General features: G+C 38.4%; 1 protein-coding gene and 1 non-coding gene across 7 annotated transcripts in view; both read right to left on the bottom strand.

The window, feature by feature from the left end:
- Positions 1 to 24,157, bottom strand: part of RC3H2 (ring finger and CCCH-type domains 2) — a 58,519-nt gene that overhangs the window by 18,669 nt on the left and 15,693 nt on the right. For 4 of the 6 annotated variants that reach the window (XM_012458185.2, XM_012458188.3, XM_012458187.2 and 1 more), the window contains 6 exons: positions 23,482 to 23,715; positions 14,824 to 14,999; positions 12,177 to 12,377; positions 11,583 to 11,715; positions 11,344 to 11,462; positions 9,042 to 9,154 (listed from right to left, as the gene is read on the bottom strand). In XM_012458185.2, coding sequence (XP_012313608.1) covers positions 9,042 to 9,154; positions 11,344 to 11,462; positions 11,583 to 11,715; positions 12,177 to 12,377; positions 14,824 to 14,999; positions 23,482 to 23,715 — 976 coding nt within the window. Of the gene's footprint in view, positions 1 to 6,268; positions 6,594 to 9,041; positions 9,155 to 11,343; positions 11,463 to 11,582; positions 11,716 to 12,176; positions 12,378 to 14,823; positions 15,000 to 21,669; positions 21,746 to 23,481; positions 23,716 to 24,157 lie in introns of those variants that run through there. The other 2 variants (XM_064378257.1, XM_012458191.2) reach the window with 2 other exon arrangements.
- LOC135277426 (small nucleolar RNA SNORD90) lies at positions 11,803 to 11,914 on the bottom strand. Its single transcript, XR_010345025.1, has one exon. It is a non-coding gene; the product is annotated as a small nucleolar RNA SNORD90 (small nucleolar RNA).

Genomic DNA, 24,157 nt, shown 5'->3' with positions numbered 1-24,157 from the left:
ACAGCAATGGGCAGTGGGAAAAGACTGAAAAAGGAGAAAACAGCTTTGACAAAAAGTTTCTTCAGCTAAATAATCAAATAAAGTCTATATATCAAATTCTACTGCAACAGACCCCACATGAAAATATATATGCCATTCACATATGCATATAATATACATATAATTAATATAGCAAGCAGAGTATAAGTGTATTCTTTTTTTTCCTCTCATGCCACTTTGTCCAAGAAGGTATTCAAAGAAACCTTTTGAAGGAGTGAAAAGAGATCATTTGAAAATTTTGTATAACTAGAATATAAAGTGCATTATGTAAAAATGACAGGAACTGGCAGCAAATTTGGTGGAGAACACAGAGTAAAGAGAAAAGGTATGCAAGAGCTGAAGCCACTCTCTGTTGTTACCAAACTGTTTAAGAATTAATTTTTAAAAATAATTTTAAAAACTCATTTCTAAACAAACATTACACAAAAATGTAGAAATTCTGTATTATATTTTTCAGATTAGTTTATACCTAAAGTTAAAAACATTTGTATTAAAGATGTTTCTGATACTGTTTTGAATATTATTTATGGTGATCATTGGATATATTGGATATAATACTTTAATATACAAAAGGACTGGCAATTTGATTTTGGATTCCATTTAAGAAAATTTGTTTCCACTTATATACCAAAATTTCATTATAATGTAATTCTCAACAATGTTCCCTCCAATTTTTTTTTTTTTTTTTTTTTTTGAGACAAAGTTCCACTCTTGTCCCCCAGGCTGGAGTGCAATGGTGCAATCTTGGCTCACTGCAACCGCTGCCTCCTGGGTTCAAGTGATTGTCCTGCCTCAGCCTCCCAAGTAGCTGGGATTACAGGTGTGTGTCCATCATCACACCTGGTTACTTTTTGTATTTTTAGTAGAGATGGGGTTTTGCCATGTTGGCCAGGCTGGGTCTTGAACTCCTGACCTCAGGTGATCTGCCCTCCTCGGCCTCCCAAAGTGCTGGGATTACAGGCATAAGCCACCATGCCTGGCCCCTCCAATATTTTTAAAGCAGTGAAAAACTAAGTTGATGAACAGAAAGAAGACTATACACATTTAAGGTCATAATTATATATGCCTAAAGTGATCTGTTAATTAATATTATATATAAACATATAGTAATTAAATATAAATAGTGTTAGTAATAAGCAATGCCTTCACAATAGTTTCCCTTTTATTCCTCTGGCATCTATAAACAGCTTCATTATTCAATCTTCTCTTTTCCTTCTCTTTAACATGTACACGTTGGCAGAGGAAAGTGAAGCTCAATGAAAGACAAGTTCTCCCAGATTAGACTGGCTGAAAGTGAATTAACAGAATATTAAAAAACAACAACGACAACAAAAAATAGGTGATGGCCAGTTTACATGTTTTCTCTCTCTCTCCCTCCTTTTTTTTGAGACAAAGTTTTCCACTTGTCAACCAGGCTAGAGTGGAATGGTGTGATCTCAGCTCACTGCAATCTTTGCCTCCCAGTTCAAGCAATTCTCCTGCCTCAGCCTCCCAAGTAGCTGGCATTCCAGGCACCTGCCACCACACATGGCTAATTTTTGTATTTTTTGTAGAGATGGGGTTTCACCATGTGGGCCAGGGTGGTCTCGAACTCCTGACCTCAAGTGATCCAACCACCTTTGCCTCCAACATGCTGAGATTATAGGCATGAGCCACTGTGCCTGGCCAACATCATCTTACAGATACCAGGAAAACCAATATTTACTTCTTTTAAGAAGGAAGGGCCTGAGCAGACCTATATTTTAGGAAGGCAATCTGGTGGTCTGGAGGGGCCCAAAGATCCCTATGCCTTCCTCCAGATTCTCTCTGAAACCTACTCTCATTATTCTTTTCCTCAGGGTTCTTATAGAAAATACTCAGTGTCTCCTTGCTTTCTAGCCTCAAAAAACAAAACTTAGATAATCCACAAGGTTGCTCTAGAAAGCAAAAAATAAAGTTTTGACTATGAACTCAAAAGAGAGGAGTCAGGAGAAATAAAACCTTAACCAAACGAGGTAAAGGAAGTGACAAGTAGGGATATATATTGGACTCAGTATTTGGGCAGCTAAAGGCCACCTATTCAGAGACACTGTGTTGCCCAGACTGCCTTAAATCCTAAACTCAAGTGATCCTCCTAGCTCTGCCTCCAGAGTAGCTGGGACTACAGGTGTGCACCACCATGCCTAACTCTCCTCATTCCTTTTAAATCTCTTCTTACCCACCTTAGAATACCGTAGCTATCCTTAATTCCTCACTTGTAAATACCTTTTAACTCCCTTGATCCACTCCCTCTGTATAACTCATTTGGTAAAATCTCAACTCTGTTCCCAAGAAGCTAAATGTTGGAGAAAAATTGTGCAATCATGCTGTCTATAATCCTTTCAAAATTATAAATAAGCAATTTATTAATATGCTTCTTTACTAAGTTCATTTTCCCATCTCTAACAGCCTTTCCCCCACTACTTTCAACCACCCCTCCTACAGCTAGATGATACTGTCTCCCACTTAACCACGAAAACAGATGAAAGCAGAGGAGAATTACTTATCTTTCCACTACCAATTCCAGTAACCTTCCTGTACTTGTAGCCACATATTCCTCTTAAAGATAAGGGACAATGAGCTCCTGTTCCTGACTAAAGCTAGTCTCACCACCTGTGGCCAAGGTCTCAAGCCTATTTGCCTTCCTTTAAGACTTCACTTAGGTAAATATCTTTTTCTCTTTTGGGCACCTTTTTGGACTATCTGCTCAAATGTTATATTTTCTAACAGTATTCCCTGGACTATCCTATCTAAGAGATCTCACCTTTCTCAATCATTCTTTTTCTCCTTTGTGTATTTTTTTATACTGCCTGTCATTATAACATATTATGCTATATTTATTTATTTTATGTCTTTTTACTACAATATAAGCCCCCAGGAGGATAAGAATTTTGCCTTTCTTGCATCTCTCTATCTTTAGCACAGTGCCTCATACATCCTAAGTGTTCAATTACTATTATTATTATTTCAAAGGCAGGGTCTCCATCGCCCAGGCAGGAGTGAACCACTATGCCCAGCCAATTTTTTTTTTTTTTTGCAGTAGAGACAAGGTCTTGCTACGTTGCTGGTCTCAAACTCCTGAGCTCAAGTGATCTTCCTGCCTCAGCCTTTCAAAGTACTGGAATTACAGGCATGAGCTACCTCACCCGACCCCCAATTATTATTTGTTGCATGAATATAGAATAAGTTTCAAACTTCATACGGCCAAGAGAACTACTGATTTTCTGCCCTGATGCATTTCCCATTTCAGTAAGAGACTACTCAGTTATGCAGACTCCATACCTTGGCATTATCCTTGATTCCCCTCTTTTCTTTATAGCCCACATTCAACTGGTCCATGTTGTTAGCTCTACTTCCAAAGTATATCCTAAATATGACTACTTTTCATCATTTCCATTGCTATAGTCCTACCTAAGCTACCTAATTTGCATCTGTGGACCATGGTGGAAGTTTAACTTGTTTCTATCCATGTAGACACCAGAGTGATATGTCTAAGACAAAATGAAAATCTCATCATTCCATTTAAATAACAATTACTTCCTATTGCAACCAGAATAAATCCAAATTCTTTGCCATGGCCAAAATTGTTTATTTACATGTTTACTGTTCCTCTTTTTCCATTAGAAACGTCTTGAATAGTACCTACTATACAATAATCGTTTATTTTTTTTTTTGAGATAGAGTCTCACTCTGTCACCCAGGTGCAGTGGTGCAATCTCAGCTCATTGCAACCTCCACCTCCCAGGTTCACGTGATTCTTGTGCCTCAGCCTCCCCAGTAGCTGGGATTACAGGCGTGTGCCACCATGCCTGGCTAATTTTTGTGTTTTTAGTAGAGACAGGGATTCCCCCCCCGTTGGCCTACCTGGTCTCAAACTCCTGACCTCAAGTGATTAACTGCCTCAGACTTCTGAAGTGCTGGGATTACAGGTGTGAGCCACTGTGCCTGGCCACTATTTGTTGAGTTGGTTGATCCCTTGCTTTTGACACTCCCCAGAATATAGCAATTCTTAGGAACATGACCCCAACATCCTAGTTCTAAAATATATCCACATAAATATTTATATAGTATTTATTTTACATATTTAATGTTTACATATAATAAATACATGTTCTAAGAAGGGATTATTGGGCATCCACATTTTGTTTGGTTAGAGGAGTGTATAATAGAAAAAGAAAATATGGGTAAAATTAATTTACTGAAGTTAAACATTTGCTGAGCTTCTGGTGTTATGTGAACTAACACAAATGGCCTATCCTTGAAAAGCTCAGAGTGAGGTAGCAACACACATTTTTTAAACCAAAGGACAGACAATGACATCACCTACTTCTCTAATCTTCTGTATTATCACTGTTTGTTTAAACAGCAACAGATAGTGTGAAGCTGGTTGGAAATAAGAACTGTATATTATTTTTTTCCTCCACATAAATATACTGAATTTATATATCTGATATTTTCTAGATGCAGGAAAGATACAGATGAATAACCCTTGCCAGGGTCCAGGGCTCACACCTGTAATCCCAGCACTTCAGGAGGCTGAGGCAGGCAGACTGTTTGAGCTCAGGAGTTCGAGACTAGCCTGGGCAACATGGGGAAACCCCATCTTTACAAAAAATACAAAAGAAATTTAGCCAGGCATGGTCCCAGCTACTTGAGGGGCTGAGATGGGAGAATCACCTGAGCCTGGGAGGAGGTTGCAGTGAACCAAGATCATACAACTGCACTATAGAGAGAGAGGCCTTGTCTCAAAAAAAAAAAAAAAAAACCCCAAGGGATAAATGAAGTGCAGTGAAAACATAAATAAACAATTGTAATACTGTAGTTTTATAACTATACCATAATTTTTAAACTACTATGCATAGAGTGCTATGGCAGCACAGTGAAAGATGCAATTAACAGTGCCTAGGGAAGTCTGCAGAGGGAAGGTAATATCTGAGTATGATTAGAAATAGCTCTCCAGATAAAGAAGGGAGACAAAATAATACAATATGGAGTAAACAATACAGACAAGTGAAAAGAAGAGTAAAAGATATTTATCTAGTAATCAACAGTGATTGATTGAATGTACCTTAAAAACAAAGTACACAATGGTGGAGTAGGGCTAGAGTACAAAATCAGGATGAGAGTCTGTAACGTACTAAGGAACCAATTAAGAATTTAAAGGAGATACACATATTTTAGAAAGAAAATAGTGGAAATGGAAAGGACAGGCTGAGATATAGGAAGACACTGGATAAAAAGCCACTGAAGCAGTAAAACAAATAAACTGGATTACCATGTGAAACACTAAAAATGTGACCAATAATTTGGCTATTATTTTTGAATGACTAAGATTTCATTTATTATTTATTTTTATTAATCTATTTATTATTTTTATTTATTTATTTTTTCGAGACAGAGTCTCGCTCTGTTGCCCAAGTTGTAATACTGTTATATAATCTCAGTTCATGGCAGCCTCAACTTCCCAGGTTCAGGCAATCCTTCTACCTAAGCCTCCTGAGTAGCTGACAGGCTATGTCACTATGCTCAGCCAATTTTGTTTATTTTTTGTAGAGGCAAAGTCTCATTATGTTGCCCAGGCTGGACTCAAACTCCTGGACTCAAGATATCTTCCTGACTTTGCCTCCCAATATGCTGAAGTATTGGCATGAACCACTATACCCAGCTTGGTTATTATTATTTTTACTACTACTTTTATAAGTCTGGCAAAAGATAACAAAGTACTGAACTAGGTACTGCAGATGAAGAGTATGAAGTCTGTTTGAAGATATGAGAGAGAAGTATAATGGATTTTCAGCTTGGGCACTAAATGAGGGTGGAATGACAATGAAACCACAGTTTCTTCTCTGACTTTTTTAGTCTAACTGCTCCCAGGCAAAGTATTCTCAAAAGCTCTCTTTTAGGCCGGGCGCGGTGGCTCAAGCCTGTAATCCCAGCACTTTGGGAGGCCGAGGCGGGTGGATCACGAGGTCAAGAGATCGAGACCACCCTGGTCAACATGGTGAAACCCCGTCTCTACTAATACAAAAAATTAGCTGGGCATGGTGGTGCATGCCTGTAATCCCAGCTACTCAGGAGGCTGAGGCAGGAGAATTGCCTGAACCCAGGAGGCAGAGGTTGCGGTGAGCCGAGATCGCACCATTGCCCTCCAGCCTGGGTAACGAGAGCGAAACTCCGCCTCAAAAAAAAAAAAAAAAAAGCTCTCTTTTAGCTAAAAAGCTCTATTTCAGGTATGGATAAGATGAATATATTTCCTGGAGTCTCACAAATTATCTTGATGTGAAATTCTGTATATAGAATTAGACTGGGTGCAAACAGCATCTTTTTTCCTTCGGACTCCTGTATCCTCTCTCTAGGTTCTTTAAGTGGGGGAAAAAACCTGAGAAGAGAAGGATGTTTCTGCTCTTTTCACTGCAGACACACATATCTTCTCTCTATCACACTGCTGCTGCTTGTAGAGCTCATTATGTATAGCACCCATGCTAGCCACTGAGGAAAGGAGACAACAATAAAGATTTAGTCCATGGGGATTACACCTATGTAAGGTAGACAAACATTTAATAAACAGATCATGGGCCATAGTTTCTGTAAAATGTTTTTGTAATAAAGTTTTCAGCCATGCCCAATTCATGCATTGTCTGTGGCTGGTTTTCTTTTTCTTTTTTTTTTTTTGCTACAATACCACTGCTAAGTGGTTGTAACAGATTCTGTGGCCCACAAAGCCAAAAACGTTTGCTATCTGAACTTTATAGAGAAGTTTGTCAAGCTCTAAAACAGGCCATTAATTAATTTTATGTCATAAGTGTGTCAAAGAGGAAGCTGGTTAGTATGAAGTGTCAGAGGAATTACCCTGAAAAAGTGAAAGATGAGCTAGATAAAGCAAAGGTCTCAAAGGCAAAGCTAGGAGTAACAGCATTATGTAAAAGACCTGAGGTGGGAAAGAGCACAGTGCATACCAGGAACAGAGAGAAGGTCAGTATGGCTTGAGTACGGAGTATAACTAGTGTTGTGTAATGAGATCAGAAAGGCAGGCACAGATTAGATGATGCAGGATCTTACAGACCACAACACAGTCTTTATATCTTAATCCACAGGACAATAAGAAGCTATCAAAGGCTTAGGTGAAGAAGTGTGATATGAGTAAATCTGTTTTAAAATATTACTATTTTACGGAAAATAATGGGAGAAGGGGTAGACAACAAGAGATGTAAGACGACTAGTTAGATGGCAACTATGGATTGAGAAAAGGGAATGACAGCTTGGATCACAGGGATGGAAAGAAGAAAGAGTTGAGAAATATACAGGAAGATGAATTGGCAGAATTTTTTGACTGATTAAGCAGGAAAAGCTGAAAGAAGGACAGCTGACAAAGATGATTATTATAACATAACATATATAACTGGCTGGATGGCTAAACAGGGTACACGAGCAGAGTACAATGGAAAGCACAGAAGAGGGTATGGGAGGAGAAAATTAGCTCAGTTTGAGTTTAAAGTATCTAAAAACAAAATGAACATGTCTACTAAGAGTTGACAGACAGGACTGGGCACGGTGACTCACAACTGTAATCCCAGCACTTTGAGAAAGCAAGGTGGGCAGATCACTTGAGGTCAGGAGTTTGAGACCAGCCTGGCCAACGTGGTGAAACCCCACTTCTATGAAAAACACAAAAATTGGCCAGGTGTGGCGGCGGGCACCTGTGGTCCCAGCTACTAGAGAGGCTAAGGCAGGAGTATTGCTTGAACTAGGGAGGCAGAGGTTGCAATGAGCCAAGATCGTGCCACTGCACACCAGCCTGGGTGACAGAGCAAGACTCCATCTCAAAAAAAAAAATAAGAGTTGATACATTGGCCAGCAAAAAGTAGAAAGGCTGGGTTAAAGTTTTTGGTGAGGTCTCAATAATGAAAGTTTTGGTTAAAAAACAAAACAACAAAAATTGGATAATTTTATTAAACCTTATATACATTAACTTTTATGTCTCAGGTAAATGGACATAGAAAAAGGGGTTGGCCGGGCGCGGTGGCTCACGCCTATAATCCCAGCACTTTGGGAGGCCGAGGCAGGTGGATCACGAGGTCAAGAGATCGAGACCATCCTGGTCAACAAGGTGAAACCCCGTCTCTACTAAATATACAAAAAAAAAAAAAAAAAAATTAGCTGGGCATGGTGGTGCACGCCTGTAGTCCCAGCTACTCGGGAGGCTAAGGCAGGAGAATTGCTTGAACCCAGGAGGCGGAGGTTGCGGTGAGCCGAGATCATGCCATTGCACTCCAGTCTGGGTAACAACAGCGAAACTCCGTCTCAAAAAAAAGAAAGAAAAGAAAAAGGGGTTAACCACAGGAGAAGATAAAGAAGACACAGGGAAAAAGAATGTTAAAAAGACGAAAAGCCATAAAAAGAATATATATCTGCTTTACCATTTTGCCTGATACTTTGTTGCTAGGTTTAACTGAATCTGAGCAAATAAGACTGCATGTATTTTCATTCTGCATAGGTGCTCAGTAGAAAAATGAATTCCAGCTATAAAATGGTCTCAAAATATGACCATTAAGGTTCTAAATCACTTAGGTTAATCTTGTACCCAGATCTTACATGTTTTGTTTTGTTTTTTTGAGGCAGTCTTGCTGTATGCCTCAGGCTGGAGGGCCGCACGAACACACTCACTGCAGCCTTGACCTCTGGGGTTTAAGCAATCCTTCTACCGCAGCCTTTTGAGCAGCTGGGACCACACAGCTAATTTTTAATTTTTTTGTAGAGACGAGGGTCTCCCTATCTTGCCCAGGCAGGTCTCAAACTCCTGAGCACAAGCAATCCTCCTGCCTTGGCCCCTCAAAGTGCTGGGACTTCAGGCATAAGCTACTACAGGCATGTGCCTAGCCCTTAATTTGCATTTTTGAAAGTCACTGCAAACTTCAGGACTACATGTAACACTCCCATAAAAATAAAAAATTAAACCCATATGAAAGAGAATTCTCAACACTTACTTTTCAAGCTCTTCCTGAGAATGGGCAAATGTACAATTTGTTCCTCGTGGACAACCCCCTTGCTGTCGCAGATCTCGGCACATGCTAGTCTTGTATTTGCTGTTTGGCTGAGGCTACAAATATAAAAAACTTCAATGAGTGCAAAAGTGAAGATTCCACTTGTTATTCACTCTTGGAAGTTCAGAACTTTGTAATTACACCTTTAATTCTTTCTGACATTAGATAAGTAATTCTTGGGCTAAAACAACTAATATTCCATTGTTTCCTATTGTGAGTTATGTGACATAACCCCGAGTTAGAACTTTAGATATCCCTTCTGAAGATTATTTGAAACTGGTTCAAATGTCATGTCCATTTATTCATTAGTCAACAGAATGCCCAGAAAAAGAAAATATTTTTTCATCAATTTATTGCTGTCTTAAAATTCTGCTACCAAAATCAAACAATTTTAAAAACCATTAAAAAAAGCCATAAGCTTTGTCTACTTAAACTTTCTCGGCCGGGTGTGGTGGCGCATGCCTGTAATCCCAGCACTTTGGGAGGACGAGGCGGGCGGATCACTTGAGGTCAGGAGATCGAGACTAGCCTGGCCAACATGGTGAAACCCCATCTTTATTTAAAAAAAAAAAAAAAAAAAGTAAACTTTTGCAGAAAAGGTTGAATACAGTTCCCCCCAGAAGTGAAAAATTACCAATTCACTTGTCAACTTGAGGGTATAACTCTCAGGCTTAAACTATTTGAGTTCACACAATAAGGCAGAATATTAAAATTTCATTATGACTTCCATAATTTGCATCAAAAGCTAAGATATTCTTATTCTTATGAGCCTAAGATGAAAACATTCGTTTTTCAGTTAATTTTTTTTTTAAGTTATAGTGTCTTCTAATAGATTAAAGAGAGAAGAGTAGAAAGAGTAGGTTTGATTCCAGCTCTTACTGACAGCACAATCTTATACTATGTTTTTTTTTTTTTTTTTTTTTTGAGGCGGAGTTTCGCTCTTGATACCCAGGCTGGAGTGCAATGGCGTGATCTCGGCTCACCGCAACCTCCGCCTCCTGGGTTCAGGCAATTCTCCTGCCTCAGCCTCCTGAGTAGCTGGGATTACAGGCACGCGCCACCGTGCCCAGCTAATTTTTTGTATTAGTAGAGACGGGGTTTCACCATGTTGACCAGGATGGTCTCGATCTCTTGACCTCGTGATCCACCCGCCTCGGCCTCCCAAAGTGCTGGGATTACAGGCTTGAGCCACCGCGCCCGGCCTACTATGTTATTTAACCTCTTTGAATTTCAGCTTGGAAATAGCAACTACATTGCAGGTGGCTGTGAGGATAAGAAATAATATATGTAAAACACTGAATGTAGTGAATGGCCCATAGTAACTTAATAAATAGAAATTATTAGCATAAAAAATTATATCTTAACTTCTTTTTAGTTTATTTTATATTTTTGGAGATAAGAGTCCCTCTGTGCCCAGGTTGGAGTGCAGTGGGGTGACCTTGGCTCACTGCAGCCTAGCCCTCCCAGGTTCAAACGATTCTCCTGCCTCAGTCTCCTGAGTAGCTGGGATTACAGAATCCACCACCATGCCCAGCTAATTTTTTTTCTTTTCTTTTCTTTTCTTTTCTTTTTTTTTTTTGAGACGGAGTCTCACTCTGTAGCCCAGGCTGGAGTGCAGTGGCACAACCTTGGCTCACTGCAACCTCCGCCTCCTAGGTTCAAGTGATTCTCCTGCCTCAGCCTACCAAGTAGCTGGGACTACAGGTGTGTGCCACCATTAACTTTTTTTGTATTTTTATTAGAGACGGGGTTTCACCATATTGGCCAGGATGGTCTCGATTTGCTGATCTCGTGATCCTCCCGCCTAGGCCTCCCACAGTGCTGGGATTACAGGTGTGAGCCACCATGCCTGGCCAGGATTATATCTTAATTTCTAAAGTACCTTGAAAATATCTTGAAAATTCAAATTCCATAAATTTACATAGAGAAATTCAATAGAGAAAAAAAATGACAATTTCCCACAGTAGAAAAGAATTAGACAAAACATTTGGAATTATCGATATTTGGTCAAAAATATTTCGTAATGAAGTATATTCACACCCAAGATACCATCTAAACTCTTGTGCTATGAAATGTTTACCAGGTACACTGAAAACTGGGTTTCTCTCAAAAGAAAAGAGACAATAAAAATTATGAGAGATTAGAGTCACATACAGAGTCCAATTAACAAAACAGCTTGTGAAGATGTTCAGGATGAAACTGAGTTAGAGACAACAGCAGTCATAAATGTAATAAATGTACTTACCTGAGGTGTCTCATGGCCTTTTCTACTATAATTTTGTATGAAGTCCACAAGGCCATGAACTACTGTTTTAACAGCTACCATCGCATTTTCTAGCTGCTCCCATGTTGGTGAAACAGCATCTAAAATAAGCCAACAAGGGCAGGGGTGTTGAGGCGGAAAGAATATTAGCAGTAATTCTCTTGTGTTATTCACCTCAAAAGTAGAAAAAAATATAAGCAACTAAGCATATTCCCACATACCTGGATTAGGGTCTATGTTTGCAAGAAGTTCTAAATGAGGCCTCAGTCTATTTAAGTTAGCTGGGTCACCTGTTCGTTGCAAAACAATGGTCAATTCCTGGACACTCTTTGCAAATGACTCTGGAGACTGTAGCTAACAAACAGAAATGACAATCGTTTTTAATTTGGTTCTTACGACACACTTATATTCAAATACTTTCAATATGTCAACATATTTAATAAGTTTTCAAGTGTCTTCAGATTCCACAGTAGGAGTATCAGTGATGAATTAAAATTTTCACCTCAGAATCTGCCCTATGAAATTCATCATTAGACACTTAGAAAACCTATAAGCTGTATTAACTCTCTGAGGTCAGAATATAGATAAGCTTGAAACTTTGTCTCATTGCTTTTATGCTATTATGTATTTGTTTCCCTGTTGCACCCCTTTATTTTGCAAGTAGAAAAATAAAAGAAAATAAGGATAATTTGTAAGAGTCTGATATTTAAAAACATAGGAATCTCCAACTGTTTGTGTCTAGACCCTTTATAATATTCTAACACTTCTCAATGTAACAGAATTGGTAGAACATCAGCATCTCTAATTTCACAAACCTTATCAATGATAGACTGCATGTGTGATTTATGAGCCAAATCACCATATAAAAGTGAGGACCATTGTTCTGGTGAAATACGGAGTCCTGCTTCCATAGCAATATGAACAATTTGGGCATCATGTTCTCTGCGTAATGCTTCATAACTCCGAAATTCTTCCTTCAGCTGCATTAGGGAAGAGTCTTCATCCCTTTTGGTAACCTAAAAAATAGAAAAGACAAAAAGAAAGTCATCAGAATTGGTTTGTGCTTTCTCCCTTTAACTGATTCGTTTATTCTTTTTTCAGGGAAGGTGGGGGACACCTACATATCAGACACCACACAAATAAGGTACAAAGATAAGATAATGTCCTGACCACAAATTCTTTCTGGAATAAAACAGAAACTTACATAACTAAATACATAATCCTTGTCTTCAATGATTTCAGCCACTGGAAGGAAGAGAAACATGTAAGTAGAAAATTATAGTAAAAGTGCTATTATAAGGCTTTGATGGCAACGAAGAAGAAAAGGATCTAAATTAGGGAGAGGAAAGGTCTTTCAGAAAAGGCTTCTCCCAGCTAAAAGCTGCATGAATTGATTCGTGCAGAATAAACAGGAGTTTCCTGACCAAAGAAAGGTGAGGAGGCTGGGCACAGTGGCTCATGCCTATAATCCCAGCACTTTGGGCAGCTAAGGCAGGCAGATAACTTGAGTCAGGAGTTTGAGATCAGCCTGGCCAAAATGGTGAAACCCCATCTCTACTAAAAATACAAAAATTCATCACGCGTGGTGGCAGGCGCCTGTAATCCCAGCTACTCGAGAGGCTTAGGCAGGAGAATTGCTTGAACCCGGGAGGCAGAGATTGCAGTGAGCTGAGATAGCACCATAGCACTCCAGCTTGGGGGACAGAGCAAGACTCTGTTTCAATAAAAAAAAAAAAAAGGAAGAAAAAGAAGGGGGAGAAATAGAATTTTTAGCAGCAAACGGTAAAACAGAAACATGAAAGAGCAGAGCACATAGGGTTAAAGTTATGATACAGGCTAGAGAATAATAATAGAGGGCCTTATGTACTAGAGTAGGAACTTTAGGTATTATCATGAAGAGCATGTGAATCCACTGACTTCTTTGGGGGAGTGGGGTTGGGAAGAAAAGGGTCTCACTTTGTCACCCAGACTGGAGTGTAGTGGTACAATCCAGGCTCGCTGTAGCCTCGACTTTCTGGGCTTAAGCAGCCCTCTCGCTTTGGCCTCCCAAAGTGCTGGGATAACAGGTATAAACTACGCACAGGGCTGACTGAGGACTTTTAAGCAGAGAAGTGACGTGATCCGATTTATGTTTTAAAAAACATCACTTTGGTAACAGTAGAGGATAAAGATATACAAGCAAGAAATCCAGCCAATGGGTAGGCATACATTAGCACTACCACATGATAATTAAGAAATTTTCTTGGGAGGCTGGGGCAGGAGGATGGCCTGTGCCCAGGAGTTCAAGGCTGCAGTGAACTACGATGGTGCCTCTGCACTCCAGCCTAAGCAACAGAGCGAGAGTCTTTTCCTAAAAAAAAAAAAAATTAAAAGAAATTTTCTGCTACCACAGAAATTATCATCAGCGTATTTATATAGCTTTAATCCTTACTTAAGTAGTAAAAAATGATACAATCAAAAGTTGCAGAGTTTTACATGGCCTAGTGAGGTTGTGTGTGGAACCAGAGATTAATTTCAATTGTTGCCCTAAGGGCATAAAACTAAACACTATGACTATGAGGCAGATAGTGTCCAAGCCTCCTTAGTGGAGTTAAATGAATTCATTTCAATACATTTCTATCATCAATTACATATTACCTCAAACTAACCAGTCTGCCAAGGAAACATTTTTCCATCTATACTCTTAACTCTTGGGAGGCTATAAAACCAACAAAATAACCTAAATAAGCTTTGGTTTCAAATTTAAATGTTTCACTTTCATAGAAGCCAATAGGCCTTTCTATTTCCAAGTCCATGGGCCTTTCTCAAGACCCAGCTAGCAACCTACACCCTTGGAACATAAAAACACTTTAAGGATTCAGCTTGCTTTCAGTATCTGTCACCACCCACTGGCCTATTAGACAATGAAAGTACATTTTAAAATATCTTAGGGTTCTTCCCTACCCTTTCCACTAAACAAAAAAAACAACATCTGAAAGCAGAGTGGGCCAATCTCCTCAACTTTCCATTGCCTTGCTGTATCTGAGATAACATGTAGGCCATTTTCAGATTAAAGGTGTTAATCTAATCACTAAAGAGAATGAGATAACAAAAATAATATTGAGTTACAAAGTTTATTACTCCTTATGAAGTTATATAGTTTCTGATTCCCTTTTAAGATACTTTTAAATGTAAAGAAACCAGGCTTTTGCAGTCCACTTTTACTTGATAAGAGTCAAGTTCACCAAATGATTTCCTTATATTCTTCCTGTTACTGACATCACATATATGCTTTTATTTTGCCAACAGGTAGTAACAGGTACTAAAAGGTGGTATCACAGATGCAATCAATGCAGAAGGAAAGTTTTTCTCAACTCTTGTAAGCATTCTGCATTGCTAGGCCCTCTAGACTGGGTAACATGAATTTGAGGAAGTCCCTGTCTCACATACAGGCAAATCTTTACATAGATGCTTATTGCTTACCTTAAAACAAGAAGCTCGATACAGTAGTTGCACAACATGACCAATACTTGTTTTTGATGCCTGAGGAAATCTTGGTTCTAGTCTCTGTACAACAAAAAGTACCAGAACTTTCCTTGAGAGGGCAGAACCATCTTCTAATGCCAGTAACACAAGCTTCAAGGCCTCTTCTTGCATAGCTAAAAATATTAAAGGAACATGAGTTCATGATAAATGAGGAACCCATCAGATCATGTGTGTCATAGGCATCTTTGGGTATTAGAGTTTATAGTGGCCCATTACCCATAATCTATATTTAATTAGCACAAAGAGGACATCACCCGTACATAGTTTATTTAAAAGGTAATCAAGCAAAATAAAACATACTTTCCACAAATAATACATACTTTCCACTAAATACTAATCAAAACATACATTAACAGAACTTAAAATGTCTTCTGTATTTAACAGTCAATTCGATGATGATAATGTTAAGGTAAAAAATGTTATTTATAAAACACACAGCTGGGCATGGTGGTTCACACCTGTAAATCCCAGCACTTTGAGAGGCCGAGGCAGGAGGATTGTTTGAGCTCAGGAATTTGAGATGAGTTTGGGTAACATAGGGAGAACTTGTCTCTACAAAAATGTTAAATAAAAAAAAAAAAATTAGCCAGGCATGGTGGCATGTGACTGTGGTCCTAGCTACTTGGGAGGCAGAGGTGGGACTATCACTTGAGCCCAAGAGGCTGAAGCTGTAGTGAGCTGTGATGACATCACTGCATTCCAGCCTAGGAGACAGAGACAAACCCTATCTCAAATAAATACATAAAAATGAAACACACAGAACTACTCTGACAATAATATGCAAAGAACCCACAGTAGGGTTATAATAAACGGTTTGTTTTCATGGATGAGACTGTTACTTTGCCTGTCAGAACTACTTTGTATATAATTTAAAAAATGATATTAGCCTCTGAATGCAATACCCAAAGAAGTATATAGTATAATCTGAAGGTAATCATTAGAGACACCAGACAAACCCAAATTAAGACATATTCTGAGGAGAGGCGCAGTGGCTCACACCTGTAATCCCAGCCCTTTGGCAGCCTGAGGCGGGTGGATCACCTGAGGTCAAGAATTCAAGACCAGCCTGGCCAACATGGTGAAACTCTGTCTTTACCCAAAATACAAAAATTAGTTAGGCATGGTGGCACACTCCTGAAGTCCCAGCTACTCGGGAGGCTGAGACAGGGGAATTGCTTGAACCCGGGAGGCAGAGGTTGCAGTGAGCCAAGATCACGCCATTGCACTCCAGCCTGGGCAACAACAGCGAAACTCCGTCTCAAAAAAAAAAAAAAAGAAATATTCTGTAAAATAAATGGCCTGTATTCTTGAAGAATATCAGTGTCATGTAAAGATAAAGAAAGGCTGAGGAACAGTTGTAGAATATAGACGACTAAAAAGAGACATGACTAAGAAATATAGTAAGTGATCTTGAACTGGATCTTATACTTGAAGAAAATTAATACCGTAAGTTATTTTTAAAATAATTGACAAAACTGGAATATGAACTACAGAATGTATATAGTACTGTATTGTATCACTAATTTTTAAAAATTTAACGAATGTAATATTGTTACGTAAAAGAGCATCCTTGTTTTTAGGAAACACACTAAAGTATTAAAGGAAAGGAGCATAAAATAAGCAACCTACTCTCAAATGGTTCAGAAGAGAGGGAAAGAATAACAAACACGGCAAAATATTAGAAACTGCTGAATGTCGGTAAAGAATATACAGGAAATTCTCTGCATTATTCTTACAAATTTTCAGTAAATATGAAATTATTTCAAAATTACAAATTACAAATACATGATTATCAATCAAAACAATAGAGCTGAGAGATTATCTAGATTCAAAATACAAACGTGAGGCTATTGAGGTCCAGAGAAGTTAAGTGACTAAGCTATATCTAGTTACCAGCAAAACTGGAACTATAATGGCAAAAATCACAATTACTTTTGTACCAACCTAATAGAACGAAGGACTTCTAAACAATTTAAAATTTTTTTTTAATTATCATTTTATCTTTTTTTTTTCTTTTTTGTCTCTCAGGGTTTCTCTGTTAGCAAGGACCTTTTTAAAAATTGAGATAAAATTAACCATTTTAACTGCACAATTCAGTGGTATTTACTATATTCACAGCGCTGTATAACCATCAACTCTAATTCTCATTTTCATCACACCAAAGGAAACCCCATCAACATTAAGTAGTCACTGCTCATAAACTCTATACACAGCCCCTGGCAACCACTAGTTGGCTGTTGTTTCTTTGATTTAACATGGTTTTTTTTTTTTTTTTTGAGATAGAGTCTCACTCTGTTACCCAGGCTGGAGTGCAGTGGCACGATCTTGGCTCACTGCAACCTCTGCCTCCTGGGTTCAAACGATTCTTGTGCCTCAGCCTCCCAAATAGCTGGGATTACAGGTGTGCACCACCAGACCCAGCTAATTGTTTTGTATTTTCAGTGGAGACAGAGTTTTCTCACATTGGCCAGGCTGGTCTGGCACTCCTGACCTCAAACTATCTGCCTCAGCCTCCCAAATTGCTGGGATTATAGGTATGAGACACCACGTCCAACCTAATGTTGTATGTTTGAAGCTCATCCACGTGCAGCATATCTCAGTACTTCATTCCTTTTATGGCTTAAAGAACAGTCTATTTACGGATATACTACATTTTGTTTATTTATTTATCACTTGATGGATATTTGGATTGTTTCCACCTTTTGACTATTGTGAATAATGCTGCAATAAACATTTGTATACAAGTATTAGTTTGAATACCTGTTTTCTACTCTTTTGGGTATATACCTAGGAACAAAACTCCTGGGTCATATGGTAATACCGTTTAACTTTTTAAGGAATTGACAAATTATTTTCCAAAGCAGCACACCATTTTTTTACATGCCCACATTCTCCACATTCTCACTAACATTTGTTATGTTCCATTTTTAAAAACTATGGCCACTCCCAGCACTTTGAGAGGCCGAGATGGGAGGATTGCCTGAGGCCAGGAGTTTCAAGTTACAATGGGCTATAATTGTGCCGCTGCACTCCAATGTGGGCAATAGAGCAAGACCGTATCTCTAAAAAAGTGAAATAAAATGATGGCTGAGTGGGTATAAACAAGTATGTCACTGTGATTTTGATTTGCATCTCCCTAATAACTAAATACACTCAGGATTTTTTCATGTGCTTGTTAGCCATTGAAATGTCTATTCAAGTTATTTACCCACTTTTAAATTAGGTTGTCTTTTTGTTTCTGAGCTGTAGAACAAAGAGCTCTGACACCTAGTCTATTGCTTCTTAAGTAAGTAAACATTAGAAATATCCAAAGGTAACATTCTTAAATTCTGTATAAAAGTAGATTTTTAAAAATATTTTAACATTTGTATTACAGAAAATTTTAAACATATATAAAAGCAGAGAGAACATACATCTATAACACAGCTTTTGCCATTCAGGTTTTATCTACTTCTTGCTCATTTTTGTAGTTTGCTTTCGCTGAGTATCTAAAAGTCCCAGACAACGTATTACTTCATCTTTAAATACTTCAGTAGTTTAATACTTCAGTATTTAAATACTTCAGTATCTCTAAGAGATAAGACTTAAAATTTCTTTTAATACAACACCATTATCACATCTAAAATAAGTAATACATTTTCTTTCTCTTTTTTTTTTAGACAAGGTCTTGCTCTGTCACCCAGGCTGGAGTGCAGTGGCATGATCTTGACTCACTGCAACCTCAACCTCCTGGGCTCAAATGATCCTCTCAACCACAGGCATGTGCCACCACACTGGACTCATTTTTTTTTTAGACGAAGTCTTGCTCTGTCGCCAGGCTGGAGTGCAGTAGTGCAATCTTGGCTCACTGCAACCTTGCCTCCAGGGTTCAAGCAATTCTCCTGCCTCAGCCTCCCAAGCACCTGGGACTATAGGTGCGTGCCACTACAACTGGCTAATATTTGTATTTTTAGTAGAGATGGGGTTTCAACATGTTGGCCAGGATAGTCTCTATCTCTTGACCTTGTGATCTGCCCACTTTGGCCTCTCAAAGTGCTGGGATTACAGGCATTAGCCAGAGCGCCCGCCCCACCCAACTCATTTTTGTAGAGATGGGGTTTCGCCATGTTGCCCAGGCTGATTTCCAACTCTAGAACTCAAGCAATCCGGTGCCTAGGCATCCCAAAGTGCTGAGATAACAGGCATGAGCCATCCCACCCAGCCATATTATTTTCTTAATGTGATCTAATATTCAGTCTATGTTCTATTTTCTCCTATCGTCTCAAAAATTTCTTTTTCTTTTTTTGAGATGGAGTCTCACTCTGTTGCCAGGCTGGAGTGCAGTCGTGCCATCTCCACTCCCTGAGTTCAAGCAATTCCCCTGACTCAACCTCCCGAGTAGCTGGGACTACAGGCACACACCACCACGCTGGGCTAATTTTTTGAATTTTAGTAGAGACGGGGTTTCACTATGTTGGCCAGGATGGTCTCGATCTCCTGACCTCATGATCCGCCCACCTTGGCCTCCCAAAATGCTGGGATTATAGGTGTGAGGCACAGCACCTGGCCCAAAAATGTCTTCTTAAATTATCCAAACAAAGTTCACTTATTGCTTTTGGTTGATGTACTTTAGGCTTTAAGAAAAAATCTGTATCAATTCCCTACCAACCTTTAACCCTCTCATTTAAAAGAAAATCCATTTGTTAAAGAAAAAATCATTCTTCTGAAGAGTTTCCCATATTCTAGATTTGGCTAATTTTGCACTGACAACATTTTTAATTTTTTGTTATATTTTGAGACAAGGTCTTGCTTTGTCACCCAGGCTGGAGTGCAGTGGCATCATCACAACTCACTGTGGTCTCGACTTCCTGTGCTTCAGCAAGCCTCTGATCTTAGCCTCCTGAGAAGCTGGGACCACAGGTGCACACCAGCATGCCCGGCTAATTTTTGTATTTTTGGTAGAGATGGGGTTTTGCCATGTTTCCCCGGCTGGTCTCAAACTCCTGGGCTAGAGATCTGCCCAACTTGGCCTCCCAAAGCTCTGGGATTATAGGCATGAGCCACTGTGCCCAGTCTATAATATTTTTAAGTATGGTCCTCTAGCCCCCTTCATTCATGTAAAGTTTATTTGCTGCCAAGGGCACCCCTTATTCCATGCATCATGTCAAGATATACACAGCATAGGCCTGTTTGCCTCACTTTTAGTAATGCTAAGATTTATCAGTGGGTTCAGACTTTATCCATCTATTATAAATTTCCTCAGTAACCTTTCATCTAATGGGTTTTACAGCCACAAATAATTCTTGCTGAAGCCCATTAATTCATTTGGGGATGCAAAATTGTGACTTTTCTAATTGTATCATTTTCTAAATGTATTCTTAGTTTGAATTCAGCTAAAAGAGGAAACTTTCCTCAACATGTAAGAACTGTCCCTGAAACTGTTTGCACATATTGTGTTTCAATCCATTGTAGTCATTCATTATGATGTTTAAATTGCCCCACTTACATCTAGTAGGAGCTCCTTCATCTTCAATTCTTTGTCCTTTCAACAAAATTGTCTCTCCATTCTCTGTCTCTCTCTCTCTCTGGGGCTCAAGTGATCCTTGCATCATCAGCCTCCCAAAGTACTGGGATTATAAGCTTTTTTGCTTTTTTTTTTCCCCAGCACAAAACTCACTAGGCTCATCTACTTCCTACCGTAGAACTGGAATAAGACATTTATACAAAGAGCCCTGCCTCTTTTTAGTGGAAAATGGTATTTATGAAAGCCCACAATGTGGATGCTATGGTTATTCATCACTTCTACGCATTTTCAGTGGACAGACCTCGGATAATGGCATTTTTTAGAAATAGAAAAACAAATGAGTCTGTAGTAATATTGCCAATTCAAATTTAAGGCTGCAGGGGTTTTACTTAAATCTTTGCTTTTATACATCTTTTTCTTTTTTTTTTTCTGAGATAAAGTTTCACTCTTTCGCCCAGGCTGGAGTCAAGTAGCATGATCTCAGCCAATGCAACCTCTGCCCCCAGGTTCAAGTGATTCTCCTGCCTCAGTCTCCCAAGTAGCTGGGATTATAAGAGCCCACCACCACCACACCTGGCTAACTTTTGAACTTTTAGTAGAGACAGGGTTTTGCTATGTTGGCCAGGCTGGTCTTGAACTCCTGACCTCAGGGGATCTGCCCACTTTGGCCTCCCAAAGTGCTGGGATTACGGGCGTGGGCCACTGCGCCCAGCCTTGTATCTTTTTTTTTTAAATGCTGAAAGTCTTGGTTCTGGTGGCATTAACATAATTGCTTGCTTGTTTTATCCTACTGTGTTTCTGTTTCTAAATAACAATACCAGTAGAATTATGAACAATATGACAAATGAATATAATTTAGGATTTACTATATATTCCACTAGGGATACAAAAGTCAAAATGCTATGTTCTAATGTAACCTGAAATAATTCATTCTTGAATGGATATGCTATCAACATGTTTCAGCTTTATTTTTAGGTATTATTTTAATCATTTTAAATTAAATTTTAAAAATATTGAAAGTTATTTTATAATTATGTAAAACATCTATGTGGTTTCAAAGTACAAAACAAAATACAGTTGGCAAGGTCTAGCTTCTGTCCCTGTCTGCTTTCCCTTGATTCTTCCTCCTTCTACGTACTGGAATTTGTCTTTTATTTTTCTTGCCATTGTTTCTTTTGGGAAATTTGAATGAATAAGGAGATTTTCTCCCTCCTTCTCTTACTTAGAAAGTACTATGCTGAGCACATTATTCTGGACCTTGCTTTTATTTTTTAACTTACCAAGGTATCTGGAGGTCACACCCTAGCAGAATATATACTTCTTCCTCATTTCTTTCGACAGCTGCATAGTACTACACTGGAAGGATATACCACAGTTTATTATACCAGTACCTTATTATGCATAGACATTCAGGTTGTTTCCAGATATTTGCTATTACAAATAGTGCTTTTATAACTTTATGCATTCTATACCTTCTGTTGTCTCTTTGGGATAGATTCCTAGAAGTGGGATTGATGAACCAAAAGGTAAACACAGAGGTAATATTGTCAAATGTTGCCAAATTCTTTTTTAAAAGTTTGTACCACTTTGCATGCCCATGACTACTGGATGACAGTACCTGATTCCCCACACCCTTGACAACAGAATATACTGTCAAACTTTTAAAAAGATTCTGCCAACCTGACAGAGATTGGCAAGATTCTGCCAATCTGATAGGCGAGAAATGGTATTTTAGTATACTACTAATGTATACTTGTCTTAGTATAAGAAAGACTGAGTTTTTTTTTTATATATTTGAAGCCATTTGCATTACTTTCTTCCTGAGAATCATCTGCTTACATCTTTTGTCAATTTTTCAATTGGGTTGTTGGTCTTTTTCTTCTGAATTTTTTAGACATATCTTATATATTATTTATATTAGCCCTCTGTATGTTTGTTACATAATTTAAAAATATTTTCCCCAGCTTGTCTTTTTCCTTTGCTTATAATTTTTTTGTGATGTAAATGAAACACAAATTAGATTTTGAGCTAATGTTAGAAAAATATTCCCTACTCACAGGTTATACAGGAATATATTTCCTTATTTGCTTTTATTATCTGTATAATTTATTTTTAATAAGTATTTCTGACATGTTTGTAATTTATATAGTTTATAGAGAATAAGAAATGCAACTAATTTTGTCTTTTTCCACATGTTGATCTAGTTGTCCCAATATGAATCACTTACTAAAGTTTCTTTTCTAAAAATAAATTCTACCTGAACTATAGTTCTAAATCACAAAGTTCAAACAATAAACCTTCTGGAAGAAAACACAGGATGGTATTTTGTAACCTTGGTATAGGTAAAGATTTTTTTAAGACAGAACATAGATAGGACTAACCATAAATAATTATCCCCTAAAAATGATCCAGAGTTTGAACATTTTTTTTCAGACCAAAAAAAAAAAGCTTACCTTTCTTTTGCTTTTTACTTGTGCAATCTTAGGCCTCTTTCTAACTTGGTTTTCTAATTTGTAGAACTGTAACCATATCGCCTATCTTGACAGCAATTAAAGCTTAAATGAGAAATTTGTTTTAAAACACAAAAGCACTGCTTGTCATATAAATTAAGATTAATAAAAATGAATTTATCTTGGCTGGGCGCAATGGCTCACGCCTGTAATCCCAGAACTTTGGGAGGGCAAGGTAGGCAGATCGCTTGAGCTCAGGGACTAGCCCGGGGAACATAGTGAAACCCTGTCTATACGAAAAATAGAAAAATTAGCTGGGTCTGATGGCATGTGCCTGTAGTCCCACCTACTTAGGGGGCTGAGGCAGGAGGATTGCTTAAGCCTGCATGTTGAGGCTGCAGTGAGCTAAGACTGTGCCACTGCACTCTAGCCTGTGCAACAGAGTGAAATCCTGTCTCAAAAAATAACAAAACACAAAAATAGCAATAAAAACAACAACAACAAAAACAATTTATCTTTAATTATGTCAAGACTTGTACATATAAAGATGAGTTGAGTCTCAGGATTCTTACCGAGCTCCAGACATTGTCATCCTCAAGCCCCAATAGCTAATAAAAAAGGTAAGATAGTAACCTATCTTACCTGGCCCTAAAAACTGGCATCCTCGAGCCCTGACAGCGGCCCATAGATTGGCAGACAATTGCTGAGGGTTCTGGTGCTGTAATATCAGTTCTGTTACAGTTCTTTCTCCAAGTGAACGAGCTGCTCGCATGGCTCTTACACGACCTTCTTCCTCCACCAGTTGACAGTTTACAAGTGTCACCAGTTTCCTTTGCATTGGACGGCTCAGTGCACTCTGGTTCAAACTAGCTACACCTTTAGGAAAAGGGAAACAAAGGGAACTAAAGTTTTTTCAATAAAAAATAAAAGTCAATTTTCATTATCTGTATTTAACAATTAAGCCACAATTCCTAATGAGTCCTTTGTAATGTGCTTTAATTTTTCTACAGTCAGTATTCTGTCTGTTGCTACTCTGCAGTAATAAGCAGTCTAATTTTCAGCTACTTTAGCAGTTTAACCTAAAAGTAAAAATGACACTATTTTTTAATTGTACATAAGACATTTAGAATACTGCTTAACGGTAAGCACTTAGATCCTACTCCTCTGTACCTATGTAAGAATACTGCCCCAGCAATTCTCCCCTCTCCCACATTATCAATCCATCTAAAAAATAAATAAATATTTTCATAATCCTTCTTCTACTAACAAATCTACCCCATTTCTTTCTTTTTCTTTCTTTCGTTTTTTTTTGAGACAG

The sequence above is a fragment of the Aotus nancymaae genome, unplaced genomic scaffold, assembly GCF_030222135.1.
Source record: "Aotus nancymaae isolate 86718 unplaced genomic scaffold, 86718_ANA_hifiasm-v0.15.2.pri h1tg000003l, whole genome shotgun sequence".
Taxonomy (NCBI): Eukaryota; Metazoa; Chordata; class Mammalia; order Primates; family Aotidae; genus Aotus; species Aotus nancymaae.
This window is presented reverse-complemented; position numbering and strand designations above follow the sequence as displayed.